Raw genomic sequence first — 22,125 nt, forward strand, 5'->3', positions numbered from 1 at the left:
TTTACTTTGGTCTCTATTAATTAAAACGTATCTTTTGTTTTTAGTATCTTACACAGACAACTTTTCAGAGAGAAAGGAATATGGGTTATATGGGAAGAGAATTGGATAGGATTTGAAGGATAATAGAAGAGAATTTGACATTTTATATATATATATATATATATATATAGTCACACAGAGAACTTTTGAGACAGACTTAATTATTTTGTAATCCCAGTTCTATTTCATTTTAATATGTGACCCACCTTTTCTAAACCTTAGTTTCTTGATTAATGTAACAGTGATTATATCTGCCTTGATATTGTTGTAAGATGAGAATAATTGTACATGTAAAGAATCTGGCACAGTTCAGGTTTTTCTTTTAGTGTTGGGGATTCAAGAGGACTGGTGTATACCCTCTGACCATCAAAGAACTCAAGGTCTAATAGGGCAAACAGACAAGATGATGGTTCTGTTCAAAGAAGTCATATCGCAATGTGTGAAAAGTAGAACAAAGGGCACCACATTTCAGGGTGAAAAAGGACAGAAAATAACTGCAGGAACATTTGCATAGTGGAGCTGATATTTGAACACACGGTTGAAAAAGAAAAGGAGCTTTTCAGTTGACCCAATCCTGGGCTAGGCAGACATTATACACAGAGGGAAAACATATGCAAAGGAACTAAGGAGGAAAGATCAATAGTGGAATATAAAAAAAAAAGTTATAAACTTTATCTTTCAAGTTTTTGTCTGAGGCTGGCTCTGCAGGAAGGAATCATGTGCATGGAAGAAAGGTGATTTTTTTTCTCATTCTTCTTAACCATAAGCGTCCTTGCTTCTAGGACCCAAAACCCCAAATAGCTATGTTAGTCCTGTAGATCATTTATTATAAACTAGGAATTTTATGAGTTAAATAGCAACCAAACCATTACTCAAAATTTCCTATGGAAAATATCTTTAGCTCCAAAACACTGATTTCCTGAAGAGCAAGTGGAATACAACCCATTCATTATTTAGTATTGTGAAGAAAAGCATGGACTGTGGAGCCAGGATTCCTGAATTCAAATCCTGGCTATAGCATTTAATAACCATGACTTTGAACAGGTTTTCAACTTTTTGGATTCGGTCTCCTCAGAGATAAAATGAAGATAATTATTAGGCCAATTCAATTCAAAAGGATTAAAATTGACATATCTAAAGGACTTAGATACCTAGTATATAGTGAACCCCATGTAATGAATGGGTATTATTTTTTTAAGTACATTATACATATACATGATCTAAAATATTATACTAGGCATCTAATTGTAATTTAAGGTTTTAATTCATCTCTACACTTTAGAAATGTTACAAATACATGACAAAAATGAATTGGGTGTGGGTTACAACCTACAAAAATCATTCACAGATCTAATTACCAGCAATATTTTTAAAAAATCATAAAGCAACTAGAAGAAACAAGACCTTACAGATCATATTTGCATCTATCATTAGATTGCTTAGTTCCTCAAACCTACACCAGTTTCACTACACCAGTTTAAGCTGGTGGAACAAGCAGGTTAGTAGAGCTGGGATAATAAGGTGATGTGTACCTTTAAAAGATTTTTTCCAAATCCTTTCCAGCATTAGAAATTTAACACATATGTAGCCAGTGTGTTTGCTGATACACGTACTATAGGCACAGTCCTGCTTCTGCTTCTCTTCTGAAAGCATTTACTCATACCTAAGCAGAACCAGGACAATTTGCGAAGGAAGGGACCCCCTTTCTGTTATGAATTCTCTTCTGACTCACTTCCTTATTTTTCAAAGGAAGAAAATGTGTATCTTTTACCTTCTATTACATACCAACTCCTAGCTGCTGTTGCTTTTTAATATGCATCGTTATATTTAATAATTATATTTATTTAGTGACTGAATTTTTTTGTTTTTTATTTTGTCTTAATAGGTTTAACAAAGATGAATAGGCTTAACACAGAAAGATAAAGAAACTTATTAAAGTCCTATTGTTGAATATTGCCAAGAGAGACCCTTTTCTGAAAAGAAAGGGGTGAAAACTCAAATATATTGTGATTTATTCATCATCGTTAACAAGCTTAAGATAGAATCTTTTTTTCATCAATATTAAAGACCTAAGATAAATCTCTTTAATCATGAAAGAATAAGCAGTAGTGCAATATATTAATGGATTAATCAATTTACAAAACATTATATCTCTTTGTCATATATACATGTATACATCTATGTAGATATACATCTGTACATCTACAGAGGATCAAAGACTGGTAAATTTTTCTTCCCAAATTATACTGAAATCTGAAATTACCATAAAGGATTTGGGGAAAATTCTGGAAGCTTTATGTTTCCCTGGTCTTGTGTAATGATAAATTCTTGAATGAATTTTCAGATCAGTTGTCATTCTGTGCTTTATGTATAATTGATGCTCAATAACTAACACTTACCGCTTGGCTTGGAGTAGACTATCTATGTGCATGAACTTACCATGATCCAAGCCTATATGAACCCAAAATAAGTGTAAGACTTGATTCTATCACCAATAAATTATCTTTCTCATTAGATAAAACACAAAACATTAAATGAATCATGACTAAGTAGACATGAGAACTGGAACTATAAATAGTAAATACTCTCAGTATTTATAGGATCAGTCCATCATTGTGAGCTATTATGATTACTTAAACCATTCTTGATATTCTTGAGAAAAATCAGTTTAGTCCAGTTTTGTTAATAGAGAGTATTGGAATGGATATATGGATTGATAACTTCAATACACCAAATGAATAAGTGCCATTTCAGACAGTCTAACCATAGCAATGGTATTGCTAAGTGGAAACTGAAATTGGTAAGTTAGATTTAGAGCAGATTTTAGGGCTTTATATACCAAAATAAGGGGTTTAAATTTCAATAATAAGGCGATGGGGAGTCCCTGCTTTTTTTTAAAGAAATGTAAATAAACAATGATAATTCTATTTTATAAAAATTAAGCTGGAGTCATTGTACAGAACAGATTAGGCGGAAAAGACAGAGAGGCCAAGTATACCAGCAATCAAGGTCAAAGTAGGGAACTTCTGAATTAAAATTATGCCTATCGAAAGAAATAGGAAGAGACATGTGCAAGATATACTAGAAAGAGCATTATGAAATCCTCTGCTTGCTCCTGAAATATCTCTCAAACTTCAAATTGAGGAGTAAAGAAAATGTTTACAAGAGCCAATCTAAGATAGTAGATCAAAATTTTAATAGGAAAATGAAATCAAATGTTCAGTGGGAAAGTTTATAGTCCTTGGAATCTTGACTGGCCAGAGAGTGACATGTAGTCAGATAGAAGTTAAATTTATGTTCAGGCATTGCAGGTGCAAAAAAAATAAATATCATTACCTTATTGCTAGAAACCATAATGCACTGAGGAATATAGAGAAATAAACATCATTAAAATGCAAGGAGATATGCAGTAAAGTAATGGTTTGAACTGCATATTGTGAAAACAAAAAATGGAGAGAAATTAATTCTTGTGAAGATGAGATGAAATTTGAATATGATTTTGAAAGTTGAATGAGTTTATTAAATAGAGGAAAAGGCTAAAAGAATTACAGAGAAGGGTAAAAGCATAGATTGTAAAGTGTCATGGTTAGTTTGGGAAGTGGAGAAAAGTATTATGTAGCCACAGTGTGTGAGATTTGTGAGGAAAGGAGTCACTAAATATAAGACTAACCAGAGAGGTAAGGTTCAAATTGTGAAGCGCTTTGAATGCTATGCTAGGGGGTTCTGCTTTTATTTTAAAAACTCAGTTAAGTAGGCAGAGTCCTTTAAGCAGAGAATTAGCATTACAAAGTTTTTGCTGTTGTTGTTTCTTGTTCTATGTTGTTTATTTACTTGCTTTCAGGAATAACTCTGTAGCAATAACTGTGTATACAAATATGTATATATACATATATATATATATATGTGTATATATACATATATATATATATATACCTATATACACCAAGGACAAACCAACAGATTCAAATGTTGATCTGGAAACTTGAATGGCTTTTTGGAGAAAGGAATGGATTCACAGTATGCCCAGCTACTCTTCTACTGACTAATGAAAGACAAATAAATAGGATACAGAAAAATCCAGGTTTCTTTTTGACAAGCAGATAGAGGGAAGAGTTAAAACTCTTGTACAAAAGGATGAGTTTGCTTATAATGACCTGGGAGTCCAAAGGACACGTTACAAAGACATCAGGAAGAAAGAGACTAAAGGAGAAGAGTAGGTTTGGGTTGGATAGGAGAGTTCAGATTTGATGATGGTTTTGACTAGTAAAATCACTGGAATGGGTATACGTAAATAACTGTACAATGAGATAGAACATAATTAGTATCATAAGAAATAAAACACCATGAAATTCCCGAATAGAAGACAAAATTTCTTGCTGAAAGAAGTACAGAATATCAGGGAATTAATTTTTCCCCAGGAGGGAGCTGTTTTTTGTGTCTCCTTTCCCTTCCTTCTCCTCCCTGTGTTCCTCCTACTCCTTCTTTTTCATGAGATACAATTTGAAGTTTTTTGACAAACTCAATTTTAGTGTGCATGAGATGATATTAAAATATATTTAGACAAGGATCAACACATATGGGAAGGCTCATAATCAGTTAAAGTATACCTTTTTTTGAAAAGAGCAAGTGTTTCTGTTATATGAATAGTGGATATAGGAGGGGAAGAGTGAGAGGCAAAATTGAAGAAATAACTTAGGACTAGAACATTATAGTCTTTAAATGGAAAACTAAGAAATATAGACATTACTAAATAGAGAGAAAGGATTCATGGCATGAATTCAGCAATTGTAGTCAACTCTACTGCAATAATTTCTCATCCTTCCAGCTCAGTCTTCCTCATATACAGAATATACTCTGTCTTGGTGACATCTATACTTACAGCACAATCCATTCAACGCCCTGAGCTCTCAGTTTCTTGACCTCTCTGCTCCCTATGAACTTCTACTCCATCCTGCCTTAGCTATCTATTACAATGAAACAGACTGAGTTGGCCATTACCAGTCATTCTGCCTTCATGAAAATCTCAGCTTTAAGTAAACATCTCTTTGCCCAATCTTTTCTGTTCATTAATCCTGTTTAGCACTTTCTACTCAAACAATTCTTCAGTCTCTTAGGCTCCCCAGTCCTTTGGCCAACCCACTGTTTCATGGTCCAGCATATGCTCATATCCTCAAATACCTTCCCTGTCTAGCTTAGATTACAAAGTCACCCATTATAAACATTTTTCTCTATACACTCTCAACTCAGTGTATTCTCCAATCTCTCTATCATATTCTACCCACTTGGTGTATCTCTAACACCAACCTCAACCTCTGTCCCATTTGTTTGATGGTTGTTATCTATGCAGCTGACTGTGGGATAGAAAAAATATGTAACATTGAAATGTGTTTGGCTTTAATTTATGATCTTACTTAGTTTTCCAGCAGCAACTATAACATCTTACCTTTATTGGTATCCATTTATGCCATCATACCTCTTATTATGACTAATGACCTGTTCTTGGCAGTTCTGTGCACTGGACCCATGCCTTCTTACCTAATTCAAAGAGTTTTCTAGAAATATCCCTCGTTCCTATAAGCATCATTTGTTCCATGCTGAACCATTCTCATGGAAACATGCTGGAATATTTACCATTGTGAAAGGAACCGTTTCTTGATTCAATACCCGCCTCCAGCTCCTATCCTCTTTTCTTGATGCTCCTTTACAGCAAGACTTTTACCATGAGGAGTCAAAACTCTATCTCAAATGTCTCTTCTATTTTCTCTTATATCTAATCCTGTGAGATGTAATGACCACCATTCATGACACAGAGGATCTCCACACTGCCAAAGCTTATGAGCTGGATGAAAGGAAATACAACTTAAAAGTTATGACAATCAGAATGGAAGGAATGGAGTGGATAGGAAAGAGGTGGTAGAAACCAAATTAGTAGAACTTGGCAATTGATTATAGAGAAATGGAGAGACATTATCACTTTATTCACTCACAAATATTTTTTATTCTCATGTGACCATACCACAACAATTTAAAATAAAACATAGATTTTTTAAGATTCCAGATTAGAAAATTACCTTCAGTTATCTTCAAATGAAAAGAGAACATAAACACTGAAACACATAAAAACAAGTGAGCTCTTATGTCACCTATCACATTTCTTCTACATAGCTGATGACAAGTAGATTTACTAGTGCAGTTATCAAATATTCTTGAACATTAACCTTGTACCAGGCACTGAGAGCACAAAGGGAATAAAATAATGTGACCTGTCCTGGTTGAGTTTATAGATTAGAAGAAAAAACAGATACCCAGCAAAGGAATACAAGTGGGAGCAGATTGAACACTCGATTTTAACTGTTACAAAAAAAGAAACAGAGTACTATAATATGTATATATATATATATATACACCAACACACACTTTTATACAATATATATGTACTATAGAAACAGAGCACTGTACGTATATATTACAGAAACAGTGCTGTTTTGTATACATGTACATATACATGTGATACAAACCAACATGGACACAGTTCTTACTGCTCTTTATGTATACGTGCACCTGTCATGGAACCAAATGAACAGAATCTGGCAGCTGACTGATAGCAGAGAAATGGAGAGACTTTATAGTAGTCTGTTTCTTTAGTTAAAAAATAAAATTCAACCTAGCAAATCTCAAGATCGAATTGGCTTTTTTGAGCAATTTATCAATCAAGTAGCCTCCCATCTTGCAAGTAGAGATGCTCTGAGGATTGTACAGAATGGAAGGTTTTTATAGGAGGAGGGTAGGGCAAGGAAGTTATTTGAAAAAGAAAAAGAAAGGTTGTTTCAGGCCAGGATATGTTCTTTTTTAAGGGGAAAGGTTTTTATCATGCAGATTACCTCACTGCCGATTATCAGGAAATTTCAGATCAACTGTTAAAAGGTCACATTCCTAGAACACATTGAAACTGTAATTAAGTCTCATTTTGCTGTTGTAGGGTGGGAATGGGGGCCAAATATCTCCATTTTTGCCTTTTTTTCATATATATATATATATGTGTGTGTGTGTATGTGTGTGCATGTGTGTCCCCATATACACACATGCACACTTATACATACATACATACATATACATAACATATATACATATATGTATGCATATAGAGAGAGACAGAGATTAACGTGGTTGGGTGGAGAGGGACACAGGCAGAGAGTCAGGAAAGACTTCCTGAGAAAGTTATATTTGAAGTATAATTTCGTTTTCTACAAAATTGGAAATGACTAACAATATTCTGCTTTGCAAACAACTTTTCCTGGGAAGCAGCATAGAATAATGAGGGGAAGTTGGCTTCAGAATTAATACAGGGCTAGATTTGAACCCCTTCCCTGTCATTTACCAGCTCAGTGATGTTGAGCAAGTTAATTAACCTCTCCAATATGCCATTTCCTCATATTTAAAATAGGGATAATTGTATCTACCTTGCTGTGTTTGTAAGATTTAAATGACAATTGACTTGCATACACTTAACACAGCCCCAGACTTATAGCAGGTGTTCAAAATGTTTATTCTCTCTCTTTACATCTACAGTCTTTAATGTACATAAAGCTCTGCAATAAGGCTATGATAATTGACATTCCCCCTCTGGAAATATGTATCTTTTGAACCATATCATCCATACAGCCTCTGAAATCAGTAGGAGTTTGTAAAATAAAATATGTGGTAAATTGTTTACAGAGCAAATCAGTGTCTGGTATGTTTAGTATCTCACCTGAGTGCTAACAGCAGGAATGCTAGCATTCTCAATAACAAGACTGAGGTGAGAAAACAATCTGTGCAGATTAAGTGTAAAAATAAACTTTTAATAATAGTTTAAAGCAACCCATTTGTCACGTTTTCTCCCAGAGTTATGCAACTAGGCAGCTGATAAGTGAGCTGGAAGAACTAAGTCCTCCAGGATATTTTAAGTCCCTCGACTTGGTGATTATTGCATGAATAGATAGACAGCTATGGGTAAGAAACTTTTCTGGAAGTAACAATTTCTCTGAAGAATTAAAAATTTCGATATAAAAGGCAGTATTGCTGAGTGTTTTAGGTAGTTTCAGAAGTTTACTCAAGTAAACCCAAATAAGAACTTAATTAACATGTTTTCAGGAAATACATACTGTGATAAGAGAAAGGAGATATTAGAGTAATCTAAGATTAGGTTCTGTAATATGGCATGACTTTATGGGGACTGGAATGTGGCTGAATACAAATAGTTGTAGGAATCTTAGCAGCAGGAATATATAGCTATTCCCTTTATTCTCCCCAAATAATGTGAATCAGCTACATACTTTTCTACTCTCCAGTAGGCTTAGTCTTACCCTCCGATTCGAATATATCTCCCTAACTCCCAGATGTTGTATGTATAGGAAGTGCTTTCTCATAACTTAGGTTTGCCTCGCCTCATCTTTACCTTATTTGTATCTCACTACATAATTTTAGTTTCTTGTAGAAAAGACTGTGGATAGAGCAATTAATGCGTTTAAAGCAGTGAGGCAAGTCCATCATGTTTCTCAGGCAATTTACTTTCTCTTTTTGATGGGGAAAAAAAAAATTCTGGTAGAAATAAATATTTGAATGAATCAATAGAAATACAGTTTCTAATTAAATCAGAATTTAAAAGGACTCTTATAGAATTAAACATGCTTATAGAATTATTTAGAGATTTCAAAGCATTTCATTACTGGATTGAGTTTGATGTGTCATTCTGAACCATTATATTTTTATTTTTATTTAACCTTCTTTAGAGTCAGTATAGTTGTTCACCCATTATTACAGTGCCTAGTCAAACTAGCTGTCAAAGAAGGGTCCTTGGCAGTAGAAATAAGGACCCTAAATTCATTCAAAGCTAATCAGGTCTTGGTGACATCTTATAAAAGTCAAAGTACCAAAATTTTTAGCAGGGACCAGATCTTTCTCTCTCTCTTTTATTCATATTTGAAGAGGCCACACATAGACACACACACTTCAAAGAGTCAAAACAAGTTAAAAAAAAATTACCCATGTTTAAAATAATGAATATTATCAATCTGCAAACATTTTACTTTTCTAAAAAAGGGTATGTTCAACATACTTTTCTTTCAAAGTTAATATTCAACACTCTCTTATCAAATTTTTCAAATTTTCTCTATCTGGCATATCATTTTTGTGCTCAAGAGCTTATATATTTGTTCAGAAAAATACACAGTTTCTTTCTTTAGGCTTTACTTTTATGAGTTCTTTTTCCTAGCTATTGATGTATATGGAATGAACCCTCAGATGATGCAAGAGACAGATGGGTAGATTTCCCTAAATCACAGTGGCAAGAACAGGAGAAGAAAATATGTCTTAAAATTCAGTAATCAGAGGAAAGCAATTACAGTGTGTGGCAGCCCTTTGATCAATTTATTCTTGATGCTTGAGAAGGGAAAACATCTACTGGCTTCTCTGATTTTCAGAATACATATAATAGTGATGAAAAACATCTCCTAATGAATAAAGCTCTCTAGTTCTTCTCAATCTCCCTAGATGAATAACACTCATAATGGTGCATTTGAAGATAACATGAGACATTCATTTCCTCTTGTCAGGAGATCCTTCAATCCCTTTATTTACATAGCACTGACTCACCTCCAGAAACTGATTCAGGGTAATATACACATTTTGAGGTGAGAAAACAATATGTTGCCTCTCTATCTAGGCTTGTGAAATTGTTCCCTATCCGGGGCTCATTAGGGAATTGAAAAGAAGGCATGTGGACATTTTTGTAAGTAATCAGAATTTCCAAAGACTTTAACTTTTAATTTATTTGAATATAGTAAGTAAAGAGGGATATGTTAATGTGCAATATATATTCCCTACCATATCACTATATTTCTAAACCCTTGATAATATTAGCATTCTCATTGTACACAAGAAAACAGCCAGAGAGGTTCTGTGATTGCCTCAGTGTTTCAACAGAGCCAGAGCTGGAGTTGGGATTTGCATCATTTATCTACAAATCACAGGTTAATATTTAATATGCCTGAAAAGATGAGTACAATGAATGTCTCATATCAGCACAATATCTGTAGGCATAATGTGAACTATTCAGTTATTTCCTTCTTCCCTCTCTCATTTTCATCATTATTATTATCATCATTATTTATTGTTATTATTTGGGTTTTCATTGCCTTACCAGGAGCTTACAAAGCACAATAATTTTACATTTATATTCAGATTCCTAAAGACAGTAAAAAGGAAAATAATTGCAAATGAAACATCTATTGAAACTCAAGGACTACAAAATAAAAATAATATAGGAAATTCTGACATCACATATTTTCTGGTAAAGTAAAAGAAAATCCCCAAGACACTTCATTAAATAATTTCAGTACATTTTAGCATGCAAACCATATACTGTGCAAACTATAGCTCAGTGTATACGGCCTTCATTTTGATGCATCTCCCAGGTACATCTTCATATATTTATTGTGTTTAATTTACCACTGTGTAATCAATGAGTATGTATAATACCAATTTCAGGCATATCTCTAAATAAAATCAGATGCCTATTGATTCCTGAAACTTTTTTTCTGAATGAGTGCTCTGCAAATTTATCAAGCCATGACTGAGGCATCTTAATAGATGAGTTATTATAACATACTTAGATATTTTTTTATCATCTAGCTCCCACTTATTTAAAATTTCTCACTACCCCTTCATACTCAATGTAATAAAATTTAATTTCTGATAAATTATGGATAGAATCTCACTTCCATGTCTTCACTGTTCCTTCCACCAGAAAATCACTAAAGTTCTACCATCATATCTTCAATTCCAATCCCCCTGTCACAATCATCCAATTAAAGCAGTTCCCCATTTCCCTCACTTCCTAGACAATAATCTCTTCTTCCTTTCAACTCCCATAGTACTTCATCTGTACTTTTCAAATTTCTTCTTTTAGTAAGATTTATATGTGTGTATAAATCTACTCCATTTTGTCCTTTGCCTAACCTAGAATATGATAGATTTGGAATCCATATAATTTATGGTCTAGAACCTGACATTGGGTCACCACTGGCTGTGCTGAGCCCAGTGAGGTGTCAGTCAGAACTCTTTTGGCTGCAACTGAGAAATCTAACTTCAAATAACTTAAGCAAAATAGAAAAGTAATGTTATTTAACTGAGAGAAAGGCACAAAACTAAATCCCATGTAGAACTGACATACCCTGTGCTCTCTTTCTCTCTCTTCTACCTGCATTGACTTAATTTCATCTAAATTGTCTTAGTTCTCTTTAGTGACAGACTACATCCGTCCTGCAGTGCAGTGGCTCTCAGATGTCCAGGTTCATTTTTGCCACCAAGGAAGAATTGACACTTAGACTTCCTGGTTCCTAGTTAAAAAATCTTGACTCTGATCCATGAGTCAAACATTGTTGTCTAGGGCATTGGGGTAATCTAGCTGCCAAGCTTAGGTCAGGTGCCCCTAACAAGGTAACAGCTACAGCCAAAGAGGCAGAACCTAAGAATGACAGTGGCTCTCATTCAACTAAAATGGTCAGGTGGGAGAAGCATGTCCCGAAAGACACGCTGGGAAGACAGCTATTCTTGAGAGATAAAAAACAGATATTGAATACAATTGGCAAAGACAATGAAAACAAAAATGTAAATACGCACTATGTGGATATAAGAAAACGATCAGCCAAACCTTTCTGACTCATTAGTTAAGCCTTTTTTAAGGTTTACTGGGTCTGAATTCTTGACCCTAAAAATGAATATTATTGGAGAGAGAAGTGTTATTTGAAATATTTAACAACTGGTAATACACGGACACTGACCAATAGGAACTGTTTCCAGACAGGAAAAAAGCCAGCTCTGATCTGAGTACCTGTATATGCAAGCTGAATATTCTTTGCCCTGCCCTTAGGGCAGGTCACCAATAAATGTAGTATGATTATAAACTCTCAGTATGCCATTTTTTTCAGGCATTTTAGATGCTACACTCTAATCCTAAAAATACAGGTAAATGATAAAAATTAGAATCAAGGCAGGTCCAACATTGTGTCTCTTTAATGTATATAAAATCACACAGAGAAATTATTAAAATATAGAGCCTGTAGCCCCAACTTTCAAAGAATATCACAAGGCTTGGAGTTAGAACCAGTAGCCTGGAATTTCATTAAATTTTCCAGATTTTTCTGATGTCAGTGGCTCTCTATTCTCAATACGCTTGAAAAACACTGGTCTAAACTGCATTGCACTCAGGGAAAAGCACCCTAGCTCTTTGTGAGTAATTGGAATAAATAAGAAAATCAACAACTGTGAAGACATAGGAGAGTAATGTGCTCTCAGCCAGAAGGCTTCTGTTTATTAGGAATTAGGGTAATTTGGGGTCATCTTCTAATGTCATGCAAGTCCAAAGTACAGCAGTCAACTAAGCCAGAAGAGACAGGTGTGGGGGCAACAGGTGAAGACAGGTCAGTATCTCCTGAGCATATTTAGCTTAATACTAGGGGCTATCAAAAGAATAAGAGCTACCTTCACTGAAGAGATAAGCCTAATATTTTGATCTTTGTATGTCTTAAAACTATTTCCTTTACTTTCAACATCAAACTTACCCAGCAAAAGAAATCATAAGCTAAGCTGCATATGACTTGAGGAATTAAAAATTGCAGCTGACGTAGTCCAGGTAACCATGGCAGGTAATCAGTGGTTGACGTGGAAATGTGATATTCCTGGACTCTCATACTCAGTGATTGAAATTCCTCATCAGAGTGATGTCAAGAATATAGCTGTGGACTGAAGGTCAGAAAACTCCTATTTTTGCCCCATTTCCACCAGCAATTTTCTATAGGACTATGGGCTGGTTACCTGATCCCTTTGATTCTTAGCTCTCTCTTTAAAGAAAGAGGGCAAATTATATAAGCTAAGGTAAACTTTAGCTCTAACATAATTAGCTCATGAAATGTAGAGCAAAACTTAATTCCTAGTGCGGCCAAATATTAAAGAGCAAGACCTATCTAAAGAGTTTCCTTATCTGTCCTTATATCATTATCATCAGAGTAAAATTTTTAAAAACTAGTTATTTCTTATAGTGCAGCTCAAATTAGGTAATATAATTTGAAACCTCTTCTTCAAATCTTTTAATTTTATTTTTAATGTCTATTTCAGATATTAGCAAATCTCTTGGGCCCTGGAGTGAGGTTTAACAGTATATTTGGCCATATGGGAATCATTTAAGACTCTACGTGGACAAAATTACTTCCCAAACACTATCAGGAGTACCCATTCTTTGAGTCATTCTTAAGGATTAAATCTATGAAAGAGTGTCTTTGCATTTCACAAGCATAATTTGGAGGAGAAAACAGAATATGTGAATCTGGCTCCTATTAACCAATAATTTCTGTAATATCTTGGCAGTATTCAGAGGAAGATCCAGGTTCTGAAGGGGGCCTGAAATGTACAATTACATTTAAAAAAAAAAAGGGTGCTTTTTAATAAAAAGAGTACAAAAGTATTAGTATAAAAGTAGATTCTGAAGGGAATTTTTATGTAGGATAGGAAACGAAATCAAAACAGATTACTGGAGCTTTGAAGATTCAGGTCCCTTTCTTCAGAAATATCTTTAAAAAGTTTGCTAGAAACACATAGACATATTTTCTAAATTCAGTCTGACTTTCACTGCCCTCTATTATACTTTACAGTGCTCAGCAGCTGCCAGCCCTCACAGGGTCCTGTGCACAAGTGTAAGTCTAGCAAGCACCATGATGAGTCATGTATTATTAAATCATCAGATTAACAGGCAGACAAGGAACAAGCATATTACAGTGCATGAGGAGGCGGGAAGCCTCCCCTAGGGACTGTTTCAGGTCGGCAGTCGAAGGTCGCCACTGAACAGGATGCCCGGGGGCCCTCATGTGGGAACTTACAAGTAAAAGAACTTAACTTGCCATCACTGGGCACACTCAGCCAGCACCACCAGCAGGTTAACTCCTGCTGTTCAGGAGAGACATAGGACAAGAGGAAGTCATGAGGAAATAAACAAAAGGAAGATGGAAAGCGGGGAGAAGAATATAAAAGACAAGTAGAAGAGAAAATCATTAGTGAGAAAGAGATAGTGAGGAAGTGCTCAAACATCTGTTTTGGGTAATAAAATCATACTAACCACTCATTCATGTGTTATATATCAGGCTCTTGGTGCACAGTGAGTGTTAGTGTGGGAAGCAATTGAGGGAATTAGCCTGTTAGAGCAGAACATTACAATAGTAGTAATTCTCTTGCATTCCCTCAGTTTACAGATTAGAAAAATAAGACACACAGGTCATTGACCTGTCAGAGATGGTACCATCTAGTCATTAGTACAGCCAGACCCAGAAGCCCAGTCTCAGATGAAAACATCAGTGATATTTTCTCTATGATTGCTTTGCAAAGAGCTAACAAAAAACAGATAATTTTCCTGTCCTTAAGTGAACTTAAACACTTTCCAAGTAAAGCTGCCCACATTCTTCTTTCCAGGCCCATCTCAAATCAATCAATCAATCAATAAATAAACAAACAAACAAACAAACAAACAAACATATAGAACTTTTCTGTGTCAAAGGTAACTTTTTCTCCCCTTGCATATTCAGTGCATCTTGCCTTCATATCTTAGAGCATTGATCTTCCCCTGTCTGGGTTTCTGCCTCTCTTCTCCTCTACTTTCTCATAACATGCACGTACACAAAGGGATTACCCACAGAGCTAGACGTGCACACAGACCTGTACATGCACCCATACCCATAGACATACACCCCCGCCGAACACATGTACAGGATCCTCAGAGGAGCATCTGTGCTAAATCATAACCATGTCCTCTGTGGTGCTTTACAAATAGGGATCACCTAGACATTATTTTCAGGAGGAAATTAGCTCCAGGGCTGCCTGAGGGCACTAACACTAGAATTCACCAGGCTCGAGCCAGTGCATTGGGTTTTGAAATAGGTGAAAGGTCTCTCCCACCACAGGGCTTCTGGTGCCCCTCTAAATGATGACACGAAGTGTGTGTTATCTGTCCAGAACCCATCTTGAGCTTCATCCTTTAATTGCATTATCTGCTCAGATTTTTTCTTCTAAATATCTTACAAGTATCAAACTCAGTTCTCTGAAGATGAAAGGCATCAGCTGTCTTACCATAGCTGTGTTCTTTTTTTTTCTTTGATTGACATCACCCACCACCCAAGCTGGAAGCCTTAGCACTATTATTGAGGAGGCCCACATCCTTATCCCTAGAAGCCCTTCTGCATGCCAAGTTCAATTGTCTTGGTTTTTCCTACCTAGTGCCTTTTATCATTTTTTACTACTGTAATTCAAGTCTAAGCTATTATTATTTCTACCTGGCATTATTTTGGGGGAGGAAATTAGCTCCAAGGATGCCTGAGTTAATACTAGCAAAATGCCAGTTGCCTATTCAAAACCCCAGTGGCTCCAAATTATTTACAAATTAAAGTTTGAATGTCTTACTCTAATAACCAAGGCCGTCAATGTTTTGGACTCCATTTATATTTCCAACTTTGCCTCATATTATTTCCCTTCTCATACCAACATGCCAGAAAATTGATATTCCTATTTCTGGGGGTTTCCCATCTCTTTGTCTTTCTTCCTACTGTTAGATTTTCTTTCTTTCATATCTTTCCCCATTTATCCAGATCCTAACTATTATTATAATCCCCTTAACTGCACGTTGTATTTTGAGAACACCTGGTTCATGGTACTCCTCACTTCCTATCTTTCATTACAGTTATTTTGATATCTAGCTGTTCTCCCAGACTTGAGTATATATTGTTTCTTTCTTTATAAATACACTTGTAGAGTGCTTGAGAGTGCAGTCCACAGATTATATATCTTAGTATCTACCACAATAACTAGCAAAATACTTGCATATTATATATATTCAGTAAATATATATTCACAATAAATAAGTATTTATTTATTTGGCAATGATAAAGTTCTGATAATTTTAGTTACTAAAAAGATCAATACAACTATTTACCAGGGGAAATGTTCATATTTATTTCCTCTGGAATATAATTAATAACTAAACTACCAGTGTTGATGAACACTCTCAGTGAATATTATTTTAAATGGTATTGAATATATATGCACTCCAATCCTTAAGGGAAGACTAAAATTTCAGCAAAATGACTGGGTCTAAGTGTATTTCTTATTCCAATGCATCAAAAACTTAGCAGTCATCAAACAGACATTAACAACCAAACCACAGTGCTTTTCAATATGACATCTCCAGGACTGGAAAGAAATTGTGACATTCATTTTATGCTTAAAGACTGTTCTTTATTTCCCAGGTGTGATGGGAGAATATGAGCCGAAAATTGAAGTCCATTTTCCTTTCACAGTCACAGCTGCTAAGGGGACAACTATTAAGATGGAATGTTTTGCACTTGGCAAGTAAGTACATATTCTTCCATAATTAGACACAATTGTTTGTGACCTTTTTTTTTTGGATCACTTATTTTGGTAGGTTTTATTTTCCCAGAAGCTTCTTCATGACTATTCATTTTTTAAAAGAAGGGCAAGTGGGAATCGGTGAAGTGACCAATTGTAATTATTATTTCTCTAGTCATTTCTATGAACAGTAATGTATGTAGTGTCACTATTTTAACACAAAGGAAACTTCTTTAAATAAAAGAAGAGCTTTGCATATCCTTGCCTACTTGTCTTAAAATTTCAGCATTGTTCTTAAGTTCAGCAGTGATATAAATAAGAAGAGGATAAAGGGTAAGATGCTATCAGTTCCTCATGTATAGGATATAGATTCTGGTAAGTATAAGATAACAGCATAAAAATCATAAACAAAATAGTTCTACTGAGTCAATTGACGAGCTCAGTATCTCCTGAACTAATAATATTATAGCACTGGATGTCAATATGTGCAACATATAAGCATTCCGTGACTCAAAGAGATGATTTATATCACACTCTCATGCCTGCTATACTTAATGATTCTATTTCTGACAGTTTAAATCGTGATATATAATCACTTATCAATGATGTTTGCAACAAGAGTATTGGATGTAGAGGCAGGAGTGAGTTTTGATTATATTTGATTAGAGCATTATGATTCATTTTGAAAAGGGTGTTGTTTTGTTTTTCAGGGTAATAAGACCTCAGAGTCCTTTCTAGACTCTATAATTATAATTTGCATAAATGCATCTCTATCAGAGTTACTAATCATTTAGCTTTAGTTGTGGTGAGCAACTCCCACAGCATACTATAAAGTACTTGCAGCTAAAACGTACTATATAAATGCGCTTGCAGCAAGTTTAGCCTGTGGAAGAGGGAAGTATTAGTAAATACAAAAAATTCCACTGGTAAGAGGAGGGTTATGGCATGAACATAGTAAACCTAAGTTTCTAACTTCAAGACTGACTGAAATAACACATACGTACAATTCTGTTGAAATCTAAATAGGAGCAGAATCACAATAGACTAAAGACAAAATAAATTATTGTGTAATCCATCTATTAAGCAAAAGATGCCTATAAGTAGAAATATTTCAAGACCTTAAATTCATCTAGGATGAATTGGGACACCTATCTGAGGAAGACTTCCAAACCCACAAATATTAAACACAAAAGATTAAATAACACCTTAAAAGTCTTGTTCTTCACCATTTGCTCATGTTATAGTGTCAAGTATATCTGATATGTCCCAAGTAAGCCAATTTTGATAAATACAAAAGCAATGTATTTTGGCTTAATGCCAAAGGTCTTAGTATATCCTGCAGTTAAATGATTCCTAAATGCTAGAATTTGCATGGAAGCCACAAACAAGAGGTTACATTGTAAAACAAATTAGAGAACTGGATTTATAGAGGAAAAAGCAATATGAGATATTTCCACCGGCAGGCTAATTTAATAAACTAGATGTGTTTGCTTTTGAAAGTCTTGAAATATGCTTAGTAAATTGATTCTTAAAGTCTCTTTCATTCTAGGTAGGATCCAACGGTCTGATTATGTTCTTTTAATACTTCTCTACTTGTTCTCTGATACTCCCTACCCCCCAAAAATGAATAAATCAAAGGGAAGATAAAGACACACAACCTGACAAGAAGGTCTCTGCTGCTCCTTTGATATCCTTTCTGTGAACTGTCACATTATGGGGGAAAAAATGTTATAAAAAGATCATTCTCTACCTAAAGACTAACCCATTACTCGGGTGAAATAAACAAGATCAAAGAAATAACATCTTTACATATGTTAATTCCTTTATAGCACATTATCATGTGGAGTATATCATTATTGTGTCCCAACATGATCACAACATCTTCAAACTAATACCTGAGCATCTGCTTAGTTCCCAGAGCTCCTCTGAGCTGCTTCTCACTTTCACAAGTACATGGTTCTCTGGTGCACCGTTGTCTGTCCAAGAACTTTGGTATCTGTCACTAGATATGGATCAGAAACTTGCAGTCAAGTGGATTTTTCCCCTTGGTCTCTCCAGATACAGTGTTTTAAGCAAATGTTTCTCATAGAGTAGTGTAACCAAATTCTGGCAAAGGTCATATTAAGCTCTCTTCCATTTCATGGCCTTTGCACTTGCTGTTCTCTCCATAATGGCGCCCACTTATCCTCTGGCCTCAACTAAAATGTCACCTTCAGAAGAGGCCGTCTGTAACTGCTTTATGTAAGTCACATCCTTTACTCTCTACCTAAATACTTGTATATTTTCTTCATAATCTTTAATATAGTTTTAAATTATTTACACATGTGTTTCTCTACTCAAAAATTTTTTTCTCTGTGTAAGTCAGGAATCCAGCTGGAAACAGGATCCAGCTCAGATGGTTTAAAAGAGTTTCATGAAAGCACAAACTGAAGATCTGTGAGCAGGGTTATGAAGGCCAAGAGGAGAATGACACACTTGTAGACTGGTGACAACAAGAGGCTTTCTTACCCTTAAACTGGAGTAAACAAAGGGGAGGACACAGTGTCCAGATCCCCGGGGAGCTGGCCATAGGAGGTGGCCCAGGGGTCACCCAGCAGGAAGTATAGTCGCTGAAGCCATGGAGAGATGCAGCACAAGAGCGCAGCTGAGGCAGGGCTCCAGGAACCCGTATCCTGGCTTCTTTTTCTTCCTGCCTTCTGCTCCTCTCTGTGGCTCTCACGGCTGGAGGCCACCAGAAGCTGCCTTACAAGCTCACAGGGTGCGGCTGGCAGCACACAAAACAGGGCGAACAATCTGGAGGAAGAGTAGGGTGACAGGCTAGGGAGGCAAACAGAATAACTAGCAAGTCTGCAACATTAAGTTTTAAGCCCCATGAGCGTGTGGATCATGACCGCACTATTTACCTGCATATTCCTAGATCTGACCACCGTGCCTGGCACAGAGGCAGCACACAGGAGATATTTGTTGAAGGAATGAATGGACTCAGAAATACTGTGCTCACTTAACCCAATCAACTATTTTTTACTAACAGATAATAAATAATAGATAGCAGCTTCCTCATGCATAAATCCTTTTATCTAACTCCTGTTCTCGCAAATAAATCCACCGACATCCATTCCACAACTCCATCTCTTGCCTTCTCATCTTTTCCTGCTTATGTCCAAATTTATATTCATATTCTTGTCCTTACTTTTCCTGCCTATTCTTGACTCACTGCATCAGTTTCTCTCTCCCTTACACCTACCATCTGTCTTCCTCCTTTGGTTTTATTCTCAAACTTATTATCGTGTCTAAGTCATACTATTTCACAAAAACAATCCAAAAACTTCCCTTACCTGTTGACCCTTTGGAAGGGTTTGCTTTTTTTGTTTTCTTTGAGGGGTAGAGTGAGGTTAAGAATCAGAGAGATTTATCATATTTAAATACTAGGGTGTAGGACAAAGTACAAAATATGTATCACAGAGAATGATGTTTAATGCAAAAATGTATTGAAAGACAAACAAGGAAAAGTTCATGAGCACAAAATCTTACAGTTTCCACCTTTGCTTCCTCTCAGCTTTGCTGGGGCAATCCAGATTTCCTATTAGAAATCACTGTTTTTATCATGTCATTCATCTAGTCAAATGCCTTCCTCGATATACCTTCTCTCTCCAGGAAAAGGCCAAACTGGGAAATTTTTTTGATTGTTAACTGGTCATACTTTCAGAACATGTCAAAATTCTGTTCCACTGCTCACAAACTATGATATTACTCCTCTCAGAAAGTTCGTTTACCTCCATAAAATCTGTCTCTAAAGATACTTGGTTCTTGTAACTTAGAAGATGTAAATGAACACAGTCATAGTTGCACAGATAATTTAAAGACATATAAGCTGACTTTTTTGTGTTCTCAAAGGAAAATAACAGAAGAAAAATGATGTTAAGTTATCGAATTTCACTGTCTTTTAATATCACACAGTTCACAAACCTGCCTAACTTGAAGTTAAGAAAAAAAGTCAGTAAGAAAGCTACAAGCTGCAAGTTTTCTTTTAAAGAGACTTTTACTTAAATCTGAATTTAGCAAAAGTCAAACAGTTTCTCTATAGGCCAATGCAGCAATCCAACAAGAGGTTCTAGTGACACTACTAGAAATCTCTCTGCAAGTAGAATCATAAAATACTGAATACAGAACTATGTGTAAATGGACTATGACATGCTCTGTTTGGTACTGGTAAATTCTGCAAAGATAGAATTTTCCTAGAAAAATGGGAAATGATTAAAGAGGATCCATAGGGAAGCAAAGGTGTATAAAGGCTTGAGAAATACAGCAAACTGTAAAAAAAGGGAAGGGAATTAATTACTTTGGAAGAAAAAGTTGTTTTAGACATATGGAAGATTATTATCAAGAGATTGCTCACAGCTGTTCTCCAGTTTCGACAAGGTAGGGAAGTGGGGCGAAATTCCAACAGTATGGGATTAAACCAGCAGAGTTAGATTGGGTATAATGTAGAGGTTTGTGATGAAAAATGTTGATACAGGGAAAATGTGTTATCAGCAGAGGCAGTAGAAATTCTTTCCCACGCTGCTGAAAGAATATAATATCCACTTGCCATCTAATAATTTATATGTAATGTTTCTTGAAAGGAGAGAAATGGTCTGGGTCAGGGTTGGAAATGAAAATTTGAAACATTCTCTTTTGCTGGCCACTCCACCAGAGCTAAATATTAAGAGTAGAAGGACAGAGACAGACAGACTTTATTAGCTACCTTTTGACAATTGTGTTACTACATAGCATTTAAAGTGAATGGTGGCATATGCAGGCAGGAAGGAGAAATGAAGACTGTCGCTTTGTCACTTTTTCTTGCACAGCATTCAACCCAAAGACTTTGGTTAGGGAAAAAGGGATTTCTTTTTTATATTTCCCAGGTCTGCTTTTAAACACTGTCTGTTGAAAGGGAATGAGAGATGAGAGGTCAAAGAACAATGCAAATAAAGAATCCCTTAGGGCCCTAATAAATATTTTATTTCAATTTTCCTCTCTAAATGTCACATGCAATTGAAAGTTATATATGTTTCCAACTGGTTGTGCTCAGTTTTTAAGTCTAACCTATGTAAGTTGTTAACTAGGTAACAGAGAGTAACATGAGAACTTTAAAAGTATGGAGAGTTAGTAAGTGTGGGCAGCAGCTGTCATCTCCAGGGCTGAGGGGAAAAACAGGTAGAGTTGGAATTATTAAAAATTAGAAGCTCAGAAGTACCACCTGGGGCCAAGACCTCTGGGGAGCAGGCAGCTGGCTGGTGCAAGAGTTTCCAAGGTGGGACACAATGAAACTTGTCCTACAAGTGTTGGAAAAATCAAACTAGATTCCTTGGATTCCTCTGCTGCTTCAGATTCAGGAAGGATGCCCTGCCTGACATGCCATTCACAGGAATCTCAAGCAGACGGCAGCAGACAGGCAGCAAACAAAGAATGTGTCCCTTCTGCCTCTAGCCTTGCAGTCTCCCTCCAGTGTCCCCTCTCAGCAGGCAGCCCTCATCACAGGGCAGAGTAAGGAGGCTAGAGCTGAAAGATGGACCTTAAACAAACAGCACAGGTTCCACTTTACATTTTCAAACTCATCTCTATCTCTTAATCAACAGCACTCCACCCCTTCCTATACATAATTTTCTGCTTCCACGGTTC

The 22,125-nt window shown here is 35.8% G+C and overlaps 1 protein-coding gene across 1 annotated transcript in view; it reads left to right on the forward strand.

The window, feature by feature from the left end:
• Positions 1–22,125, forward strand: part of CNTN5 (contactin 5) — a 1,238,002-nt gene that overhangs the window by 934,285 nt on the left and 281,592 nt on the right. The window contains exon 9 of the mRNA XM_036902818.2: positions 16,365–16,467. Coding sequence (XP_036758713.2) covers positions 16,365–16,467 — 103 coding nt within the window. The remainder of the gene's footprint in view (positions 1–16,364; positions 16,468–22,125) is intronic.

The sequence above is a fragment of the Manis pentadactyla genome, chromosome 13 (genome assembly GCF_030020395.1).
Source record: "Manis pentadactyla isolate mManPen7 chromosome 13, mManPen7.hap1, whole genome shotgun sequence".
NCBI lineage: Eukaryota > Metazoa > Chordata > Mammalia > Pholidota > Manidae > Manis > Manis pentadactyla.